Below are 11,637 nucleotides of genomic sequence, written 5' to 3'. Positions count from 1 at the left end.
TAGAGTTTTGAATTAATTAAAAGAGTAAAAGATGTTTCCATTTTGCTATTTAATTATATTAGGTACAATAGTAATAATATGATAAGAGTAATATGATTTCAATTCAAATTAATTAATCCACAGTGAATTCAATTCAGAAGCAAATATATAATTTCCTAAAGTTTATGAGTTTTGTATAAAAATAGAGCCAAGAGAATTTCCAAATGAAGTGTAGAAAGAAGAAATAATTGTTAGTATGATATTTGAAATACTTAAAATATTTATTATATTGGTTTAAGATTGGATAGTTTCGAATCTTTAGATACAATTTTAATCTAATTTATCTTATAAGTCTAAGCATCCTATTCTTTGAAAATATTCAAGATCATCATTCTCACTTTGAATTTTTGTGTTTTCTTCACAAGTATTTGTAACTTTGCTTAGATTTAATCCCCCTGCACATATTTTGCATTGATTAATATCTGGACCAGAACAAATCAAGCAACTCCTGTGACAATATTCACACTTATTATTAGATTCATTGAAAAATTATCCCTCTTCACATTTATCACATTTATGAAAAGTGGGTTAAAATATTAGCCCAAATGAACAAGACAAGCAATTTGTTTCTAACTCTCCATTACAAGTGCGACAATTTTTATGACATTCAAGGCATTTATTATCTGAAATATAATATCCATTCTTTGTGTTGCAATTACTTGTGCAAGAATTATTACTTTTATTTAAAATTATATTAATTTTAGGTATAATTTATATACTACAAATCTTCATATAATAAATATCACATAATCATCATAAAGAAAAACAGAGTAATTTAATTTTAAAAAATGTTTCCAATTTTTAATTTTAAGGGTTTTAGCTAATATATGAGGAATTACATGAATTTATTAATTAATCAATCAAGTTTTATAAAGCAAAAACTATTAGAGCATTAAAATTACAAAATAATTTTTAAGAAAGTTTTAAATATATTTATTTAAACAAGTTTTTACCTGACTAATAAATACTGTCCTTTTCTACATGATAGGCATTCAGTATTTTTAACACCTTTACAAGTTAGACAGGAGGAGTCGCATTAGAGGCATTCATTTCCGCTAATAAATAATCCATCTTAAATACACGAAACACATTGATTGCTTAAGTTTGATAAAATTTAGTTAATAATAAATTAAAAAATTATTATATAAACCAAAAAAAAAAAATGCAAATCTATCTAATAATATTTTTTATCATAACTCTTAAGAAATAAATAAATAAATCTATTTTTATCTTATTATATTAATTTAGAGCTTATTTAATTTTGAATTATTTAGATATTGATTTTATTAAATAAATAAAATTTTTCTTATAGTTTATTTTGAGTAAATATTTTGTAAAAAATTCAATTTATTTAATAATTAATTTGCGAAATTATTCAAATTTAGAATTCCCTCCCAATTATCATTGCTTACTTTTATGTCAATTAATAACCAGGTTTGCATGTTAGACATTTCTAATTTTAAATTTCATCGCAAGTTAGGCAAGATGAATCGCACTATATACATTTAGTACCTACCTTTTGTTGCCCGCTTTAATCGCATGCTACACACTCATTGCTTATATTAAGATTATTAAAATAATTACAAATACAACACATTAATAAATATTTATTATAAATACTTTTGAGATAAAAATAAAGATTTTTCACATTATGTGCAATTAATTTTTTGAGTTCCATTACAATTTAAACATGAAGGATCACAGTCTTTGCATTGATCATTTTCTTAGAATTACCTGTCTTAATCACATTTAACACATTTTTTGCTTATATTAAAATAATAGTAAATTTCTTAAATATGAAACAATAAAAAGAATGAATTTTTAAATAAAAATTTAAGTTATTATTTTTAAATTACCCTATTGTTAAAAAATAACCTTATCTGCAAGTTAAGCACTTATCTTCAGTGCATGTAAGGCAATATTAATCACATTCTAAACATTAATTATCTTTAATATAAAATCCGTTATTTATCTAGCATATTGCACAAGTTTTACTTTTATTATAAAAATTATTTAAATCTAATAATTGAATTATGAATAGTGAGATAATAAATTACTCTTTATAGAATTGAAGCCCTTCTTTGCATGTTAAACAAAAATTTGCACTGTATTAGCATGTAAGACAAGAATCATCACATTTTTAACATATTGATCTTTATAAAAACCATCCTGGTTGTTAGCAATCTACACAAATTCCACTAAAAATTGATAATATAAAAAAAGATATTTTATCAAAATTTTAGCATAATTTTCTTCTAATAAAAAATTTACTCAATTGTTAAGTAGTAATTACTTTTACATGTTAAACATTTATAATTATTAACTGACAATATATCACAAAACTAAGAGTAATCAATGCAAGTTTTATTTACAAGAGAATATCCCTGTTTACATTTAATACAATCAGTATTTTTTGATCCTGTACATCCATCGCAAGATGCATCGCATTCCTCGCAGGTATTTATATCATTAGATCTATTTTTTAAATTAAATTTAATTATTATTTGAAAAAAGTTTTTTTTTTTTCTAAGTAAATATCTTACTTATTACCATTTGTTTTATATTTTTATTTTATAATTAATTATTACAAAAGAGTATTTCAACATAAATGAATATTAAATCTGAAAAAAAAAAATTAACTAAAAAAGTAAATATACAAAAAATGGCTCTGAAAATCTTACAAAGAATTAATGAAAAAAATATGATTCAAGAAAAATATAAATTTTAAATATTTAATAATACCTTTACAGTAAATATTATGATTATTTGCATGAAATACAATCAAAATTAGATGGTCCTTTACAATTAGAGCAGGTACTGTCGCAAAGCTTACATTTTTTTGTATTATCATTAGGACTGTTAAAAAATATTTAAAAAAATTTTGAAAATTTAATATTTTTGCAAAAACTACTCTAAATCTAAGTAATAGCCGTCTATACATTCTGTACATTAAGTCTCTTAAGATCCAAAACAATGTTTACATGTTTTAAAACATTCTTTACAATATTGATTTTCAGAAATGTAAAACCCATCTTTTTGACATTCATCGCAAGCTCTGTTACTTAAATATTACAACAAATTTATTAAAATTTTAATATTTTATTATATAAAATAAAAACAGAATAATAAATTTAATTGCATTTAAACTTGAATAATTAATCTAAAAAGCTAATTATTTAAATATAATCTAAACCATATTTTTTATTATTAATTTGAGAAGTAATGGATATTATGGGTTGATGTTAATTTAAATTTTTGAATTTTATTAGTTAAACTATAGCAAATTATTTATCAATAACCTTCAATCCTCAGCTTTACTTCTTATATTTGATAGAATAAAGATTACTAATTAAATAAGTATAATTTTCTAAATTTAAACAATGACTTCAATAAGTTGAGGCCATAATATATCAATAAACCTTTATAGCATATCACATCAAATTTTAAATAATTTTAGTAATTTTTTTTCTTCTTTTAACTACTTTCTCATAAATTATTTATGCCAAATTTATTAACTCCAATGTTATAAATATATTTGTGAAGTGATTTAATTTTATTAATAATATAGCTTTTATAACTCCAATTTTAAGATTTTAAATTTATTAATTTTTTGATTGATAAATCTTTATTTACTTAACTGTCAAATAATATCCTTATTCACATTTTAGGCAGTTAGTGTACATATAATAATTATCACCTTTACATTATTGACAATTTGAAATGCAAGATTAGCAAAAAGGACCATCACTTTAAAGTTTAATAAAAATTTAATATTAGTAAAAAAAAAATAAGCTTTTAAATTTGATAATAAAATGAAAACATTTTAAATATTGTTTTAATTTTGATATTTTAATAACTTTCTATTTAGATAATAATTAAAAATTGATGAATTTACAAAATTCCAGTGCTAGAGCAGCTAAATTCTAATTGTCTTAAAGAGATCTTTTTATTTTAAATATATTTATTAAATAAAAGCTACAAATAAATAAATAAATAGTTGAAGCTGAAAAATTATATGGCCAATTAATAATAAATTTCTTTTTCTTGAAATAATGATTGATATTTAGTTTTGATTTTTTGTATTATTTCAACATAATTATACTTAAAGTGACTAAATTAATTTTATTTTTATATAAAATAACTGTTATTTACAGCTTTAATTGCTTTCGGTAGTAATAGTATTTCTAAGAAGATAAAAACTATAGCTTTTATACCTATTTATCTCATATATCCTTTCAATTTTAAAAGATTTAATTTATTAAACAATTTTAGATTTATTTGATTTCTTAATAAAATATTAGATAGATAAATAGATAGTCAATTTTTAAGTTCAAATTCCTCTCTGGTAAATCTATCTTTGATGACTTTAGAAACCTGAATGATTTTTTAATTTAATTTATTTTCACTGATATGTTTTGTTTTTTTTTTGGTGATAAAAATAGCATCACAAAATTTGATATATTTTTCACAATTAAATAATGTTTGTTTTTTTTATTATTTTCATAAAAATAGATGGTATTTATTATGTTTGTGTATTTTTTAATTTCTCAATAAATTTATGATAATTAAATAATTAATAGTTGTTATTACCTATTAATTAAAGGTTTTGATTACAGTCCTTAAAATTTAATACCTTAAGAAATAAATACGTATGTACTGTATTGTTGTTCTCAAATAATTATTTCTCAAGTAGGAAATAAATTTTTAGTTTATTTTATAAATTTAATCTAATTTAGAAATAACAAATTTACTTATTTTTTACTTTAATTTAATGTTTTCTCAAATGAAAAAATTCTTAAACAAATAATAGTAATATATTCCTGCTTTAATTTAGTTAAATCATTAAATAAGTCTAAAACATTAAAATATTACTAAGTTTAAAAAACTCTCATATATTTTTTTAAACATTATATTTTACCTTTAACTCAAAAGATTTCGTTTTTCTTTTGCAAAAAATTTAAACATTGTTTATCCACAATATTTTTAAAATGTAGTAAAAATCTACGTAATTAATTATAAGAAATAATAAAAATATTAAATTTCATAATAGCTTGTGAGTTTGTTTTATAAACTAGTTTTTTTATTTGTTTGTAAAATTAAATTCACTATTTGATAGGGTCTAATTCATATTTAAAAACTCAGAAATTTAAGCTTAAATGATAGCTTTCTTTTAAATTATATCATTTTGCTATCAAAAAAAAATAAAATTTTATGGTGTGATACAAAAATATGAAATATAAATAGCATTTGAAATACTTTTTTTCAATATTAATATCTGCTATACATTATATACAATCAATAAAAGCAATTATTTTATTAGAATTTTTATTTATCTTTTATTTGTAATAGATTTGATGTAAATACATTTATATGCAATAAAAAAGGGAAAGTAGGTTAGATCAAATATTTTATAAAATAAAATAATTATTTTTTTATTATAAATTTAAAATTTTTGAAATATTAAATATTCTTGTTGAGTTTACACTCTATATTAAAATGAGTGCATGCACACTTGAAATATTCTGTAATAGCTGTAATATTAATTTTTAAGTTTTGATTTTGAACTTACTCGATTTGAAAAAGGATTTGTTAATTAATTAATTGTTAATAAATTTATATTAATTTGATAAAGAAAAATAACCAAATTTCTTTTTAACATAATATATATTCTTAAATAAACATAATCTTTAAGTCTGATAAAGTATATGTTTCACACTCATCATTATAAATTAAAAATAATTATTTTTTTAAATTAAATTTGATGTAAACAATATTTGTTTTAAATTTAAGTTGGTTATTGATTAAATTCTTCTTATTTAGTGTGCTTTAATTTTCTTTATTAATATCTAGCTTATTAAAATGCGAGTAAAATCAAACAAATAAAGAATAATTCCATTCTAGGAGAAATTACTTATATTTGGTATTTAATTCTTTTACATATTTTTTTATCTATTAAGAATATCAATGCTAATTTTTAACTATTTTAATACATTTTGATTTTATTTAATTAATTTATAAAAATTGTTTTAATATAAAACGGTTTAAATAAATTATTGTTATTTATTAGACGATTTAGTAACAACACCATTTTATAAGGATAAATTTATATAAAATAAATATTTCTGAAATGAGATTAGGAAAATATAAAATAAATCATCTAAATGAATAATAATAATGTATTAATTTACATAAAATGTTGAATTAATAAGAAATACTAACAGTAAGAATTTTTAGTTTAAGAAATGCTTTTACAGTAAGAAATTTTTATATAGAAGATAAAAATTTTCTCAATACACTATAAATTATATTATAATTAGGGCAATTTATAAAAGAGATATTTTCTAAAAACATTAAAGTTCCAAAGATTTATTTTAATATGAAATTCAGTTAATTAATTAATGAATGAATGAAGATTCAGGGTATTATAAATTTAGATAATTACTTCATCTTTTTTTCCAATTGAAATTCTTTTTTCTATTCTCTAACATTTCAAATATTTAGTTGATATTTGTTTCATTTATTTATTATATTTATAAAGTCGAATCATTATTTGTAAATCTCATTTTATTTTTATACAAAAGCTACTAGATGTATCTTAATAACTTCTAGGTAATCATTAATAATTATAACAGAATTAAACTTCCTAATAATCCGATACTCAAATATCTAAATACTTTATAAAAAAACTATTTTAATGTTTAAAATTTAAAATTATATTTACTCGAATGCATGTTTTAAGATAAACTAGTAATATTTAAAGGATTTGAATTATTTTCTTAGGCTAAAATAATTCCTAAAAGAGCAGTCAATACTATGTAAAATACTTCTTATAATATTACTATAAAGTTAAATTGTTTTTCTATAAATGGCGATTTTATAAAGATATAAATTATAAAAAAAACATTTAAACCAGAATGGATCCAGCAACTAAGGTGTTATTTATCATTAGTGAATATAAATATTGATTAAACAACAGTAATAACAACCTTTTTCCACTCAAATAGCAACCAAAAAATTCTAGAAAAGTTATCAGATATTTCAACTTTTTAAGTCAAGCTTTCAAATGTTTATAATTCGTTTGAAGTTATTGAATAGTATTTAAATCCTACTTTAATATTCCAATATATCTGTAAAAGTATATAAACAGATAAAGAAACAGCCATAAAAACTAAGTCTACAATATCAAGATTTTATTTCAAATATAGAGCATACGCAGCATTAAATATCAAAAAATTAGATGTCAGTCTAAAAAAATGAACAAATAAATTCCATTTGACATAAAAGTAAACTCGAAGTAGTTTGCTATTTTAAGAATTTTTTTTATCAACTCTACAAGATCTTGATGCAAATGCTGTAAATATAAATATTGTAAGTATGATAATAACTCCTAAAGCTATAATTGATAAGTAGCAGTTGCTAAAATAGCTATTACTAAAATTATTTACAGATATTAGAGTATCGAACTAATTAAAAGAGTAAAAGATGTTTTCATTTTACTATTTAATTATATTAGGTACAATAGTAATAATATGATAAGAGTAATATGTTTTCAATTCAAATTAATTCATCCACAGTGAATTCAATTTAGAAGCAAATATATAATTTCCTAAAGTTTATGAGTTTTGTATATAAATAGAGCCAAGAGAATTTCCAAATGAAGTGTAGAAAGAAGAAATAATTGTTAATATGATATTTGAAATACTTAAAATATTTATTATTTTGGTTTAAGATTGACTAGTTTCGAATCTTTAGATACAATTTTAATCTAATTTATCTTATAAGTCTAAGCATCCTATTTTTTTAAAATATTCAAGATCATCATTCTCACTTTGAATTTTTGTGTTGTCTTCGCAAGTATTTGTAACTTTGCTTAGATTTAATCCCCCAGCACATGTTTTGCATTGATTAATATCTGGACCAGAACAAATCAAGCAACTCCTGTGACAATATTCACACTTATTATTAGATTCATTGAAAAATTATCCCTCTTCACATTTATCACATTTATGAAAAGTGGGTTAAAATATTAGCCCAAATGAACAAGACAAGCAATTTGTTTCTAACTCTCCATTACAAGTGCGACAATTTTTATGACATTCAAGGCATTTATTATCTGAAATATAATATCCCTTCTTTGTGTTGCAATTACTTGCGCAAGAATTCTTACTTTTATTAAAAGTTATATTAATTTTAGGTATAATTTATAGATAATAGATCTTCATATAATAAATATAGCACAATCTTCATAAAGAAAAACTGTGTAATTTAATTTTAAAAAATTTATTCTTATTTTTTAATCCAAATTTAATAAATTAAATTTTTAATATTTTAATAAAAATTCACTTAATTTAATATTTAAAATTTACCTGACTAATAAATAATGTCCTTTTCTACATGATAGACATTCAGTATTTTTAATACCTTTACAAGTAAGACAGGACTAGTCACATTAGAGGCATTCATTTCCGCTAATAAATAATCCATCTGAACTGCATGAAACACATTGATTGCTTAAGTTTGATAAAAGTTGGTAAATAGTAAATTAGAAAATATTAATTTAAATTTGAACTATTTAATAAATAAAGTACTTTTCAAATAAATATTTTCCTATAGGACATGAAATGCAATCTTTAAATGTTATTCCATTACATTTCAAACAACTGGCATGACATTGCAAACATAATTTATCAGGAGATTAAAAATATCCATCCTCATTACAAGTTCTGCATTAATTTCTATTAATATTAAAACCCATAATAAAAAAATATATTATTAATATTTAATATCAATAAGTGATAACTTTTATTGAAAAGTGTTAATTTGAAATAAAATGATTACTTTAGTGTTAAATATTTACCATCATAACATGATAAACAATTAATATCTTTAGTTCCATTACAAGTAAGACATGATGAATCACATTATATACATTGATTACCCAATATAGATTGCCCAACTTGATCACATGCTTCAATGCATTAATTGCTTAAATTATGTTTAAAAATAATTTTCATAAAAAATCAAAATATAAAATATGCAAATCAATTAATATTTTTTCTGTTATTAATTTAATTTTTTGAGCTTATTTAATTTTGAACTATTTAGATATTGATTTTATTAAATAAATAAAATTTTATCTAAAAGTTTATTTTTAGTAAATATTTGTAAAAAATTCGATTTATTTAATAATTAATTTGCAAAATTATTCAAATTTAAAATTCCCAATTATATACTTTGATGTCAATTTCTAACCAGGTTTGCATGTTAAGCATTTCTTATTTTAAGTTTCATCACAAGTTAAGCAAGATGAATCACACTATATGCATTTAGTACCTACCTTTTGTTGTCCGCTTTAATTACATGTTATACACTCATTGCTTATATTAAGATTATTAAAATAATTACAAATAGAATTCATTAATAAATATTTATAATAAATACTTTTGAGATAAAAATAAAGATAATTTGCATTATGTGCAATTAGTTTTTCCAGTTCCATTACATTTTAAGCATGAAGGATCACATTCTTTGCATTGACCATTTTCTTAGAATTACCTTTCTTAATCACACTTAACACATTTTTGGCTTTTATTAAAATAAAAATAAATTTTTTTTTCAAACGAAACAATAAAAAGAATGAATTTTTAAATAAAAATTTAAATTATTATTTTTTAAATTACCCTTGTGTCAAAAAATAATCTTATTTGCAAGTTAAGCACTTATCTTCAGTGCATTTAAGACAATATTGATTACATTCTAAACATTAATTATTTTTAATATAAAATCCATTATTTATCTAGCATATTTCACACTTATTACTTTTTATTATAAAACATTTTTAAATCTAAAAATTGAATTTTTTATCGAAATAATAAATTACTTTTTAAGCAAATAAAACCCTTCTTTGCATGTTAAACAAAAATCTGCATAGCCTTAGCAAGTAAGGCAAGAATCATCACATTTTTAACAATATAATTATACATATATAAACCATCCTGGCTGTAAGCAATCTACACAAATTCCACTAAAAATTAATAATATAAAAAAATATATATTTTATCAAAATATTCAGTATAATTTTCTTCTGATAAAAATTTACTCATTTGTTAAGTAGTAATCACTTTTACATATTGAACATTAATTTTCATGTATTACTGAGCAAAAATCACAAAACTAAGGGGTTTTAACGCAAGCAAAATTTGCACTAGAACAATATCCCTCTTTACATTTGATACAATCAGTATTTTTTGACCCTCTGCATCCATCACAAGATGCATCGCACTACTCGCAAGTACTTTTATGATTAAATCTTATTTTTAAATTAAATTTAATTATAAAAAAAAAATATTTTTGATATTAGAATAAATTTTTTACTTTTAAATATATCTATCGTTTTAGCAGGATAAGCAATTTGATTAATCTGGACCGTAGCATGTAGCACAATTTATATGACATTTTTGACAACTTTAATTAAAATTCATCTAATAATATCCCTATTAGCATCCTTAACAATTCAAACTATTTTATTAGCAAGCTACACAAGATTAATCACATCTATAACAATTTTCATTTAAGAGATAAAAACCATCCTATTTACAACTGATGCATTCACTTGAACTGGTAGATAGACTGAAATATAATTATATTTAAAATGTAAATTAATCTAATAAAATTATTTATGAGAAAAATATTTAAGTAAAAATCAAAAAACAATTAAAAAAATCTATATTTGTATTTTAGATAAACATTTTTAAAATAAAACTCAAGTTTCAATAAATATTTTTTAATTAATCATAAAAGTTATCTAGTTGCTGAGCTAACACATTAATAAATAAATTAAGTGAAAGAGTTTTCCTACCAAAAATTTATTAGACTTGGATATTAAGCTAAGATCATTTCCAAGATATTCATTATTTTCTTAATGACTACAAAAGTTAGCTTTACAGTTGGTAATGGTAATTTATTTATTTAATTATATCTTTCTTTCTTACTTTCAAATATTTTCATTAAATTAATATAAAAAAATGAGTTTTTTCTTTAAATACTCAAAATAAATATCTCACTTCCTATCATTTGTTATTTATTTTTATTTTTGCAATTAATTATTGCAAATGATCATTTCAAAATAAATAGATAAATCGATATAGTATCTGAAAAAAATAATTAAAATAATAAATTTAATATAATGAATGAAAATAGTCTATCAAAGAAACTTAAAAATAATTTATGAAAAAAAAAAATTCAAGAAAAATATAAACTATTATTTTTTAATAATACCTTTACAGTAAATATAATGATTATTAGCATGAAATACAATCATATTTTGATGGACCTTTACAAGTAAAGCAGCTACTGTGGCAAGGCTTACATTTTTTTGTATTATCACTAGTACTATTAAAAAATAGATATAATTAAATTTAAGCTTTTATCAAAAAATTACTTTTAATCTAAGTAATAGCCGTCTTTACACTATGTACATTAAGTTTCATTAGATCCAAAACAGCGTTTACATGTTTTAAAACATTCTTTACATTATTGATTTTAATAAATGTAAAAGCCATCTTTATCGCATTAATCGCAAGCTTTTTAACTGAAATA

General features: G+C 20.5%; 4 protein-coding genes across 4 annotated transcripts in view; all 4 read right to left on the bottom strand. All coding sequences in view use genetic code 6, as the record gives it.

Annotated features, from left to right (window-relative positions):
* Window positions 1–771, bottom strand: part of TTHERM_00098820 (transmembrane protein, putative) — a gene marked incomplete at both ends in the record, with an annotated part of 912 nt that extends 141 nt beyond the window's left edge. Inside the window, one exon of the mRNA XM_001012129.3 lies at window positions 1–771. This exon is cut by the window's left edge and continues 141 nt beyond it. Coding sequence (XP_001012129.3) covers window positions 1–771 — 771 coding nt within the window.
* Window positions 772–1,458: 687 nt separating this feature from the next.
* Window positions 1,459–2,172, bottom strand: TTHERM_000097830 (hypothetical protein; the record flags this gene model as incomplete). Its single annotated transcript, XM_012796603.1, has 4 exons — window positions 1,459–1,595; window positions 1,660–1,803; window positions 1,896–2,033; window positions 2,097–2,172. 4 exons carry the CDS (start codon window positions 2,170–2,172, stop codon window positions 1,459–1,461), a joined length of 495 nt encoding a protein of 164 aa, XP_012652057.1.
* Window positions 2,173–9,410: 7,238 nt separating this feature from the next.
* Window positions 9,411–9,968, bottom strand: TTHERM_00097820 (zinc finger, lsd1 subclass family protein, putative; the record flags this gene model as incomplete). The annotated part of the gene is made up of 3 exons (XM_001012128.4): window positions 9,411–9,624; window positions 9,720–9,795; window positions 9,920–9,968. The coding sequence occupies 3 exons, from the start codon at window positions 9,966–9,968 to the stop codon at window positions 9,411–9,413; spliced, it is 339 nt and encodes a 112-aa protein (XP_001012128.4).
* Window positions 9,969–11,154: 1,186 nt separating this feature from the next.
* TTHERM_000097819 (hypothetical protein) overlaps window positions 11,155–11,637 on the bottom strand; it is a gene marked incomplete at both ends in the record, with an annotated part of 965 nt that continues 482 nt past the window's right edge. Inside the window, 3 exons of the mRNA XM_012796602.1 lie at window positions 11,155–11,189; window positions 11,317–11,430; window positions 11,480–11,637. The exon at window positions 11,480–11,637 is cut by the window's right edge and continues 105 nt beyond it. Of these exons, the coding sequence (XP_012652056.1) occupies window positions 11,155–11,189; window positions 11,317–11,430; window positions 11,480–11,637 (307 nt within the window). The remainder of the gene's footprint in view (window positions 11,190–11,316; window positions 11,431–11,479) is intronic.

Source organism: Tetrahymena thermophila (genome assembly GCF_000189635.1).
Source record: "Tetrahymena thermophila SB210 genomic scaffold scf_8254716, whole genome shotgun sequence".
NCBI lineage: Eukaryota > Ciliophora > Oligohymenophorea > Hymenostomatida > Tetrahymenidae > Tetrahymena > Tetrahymena thermophila.
The sequence above is the reverse complement of the archived record's forward strand: the minus strand, read 5'-3'. Positions and strand labels throughout refer to the sequence as shown.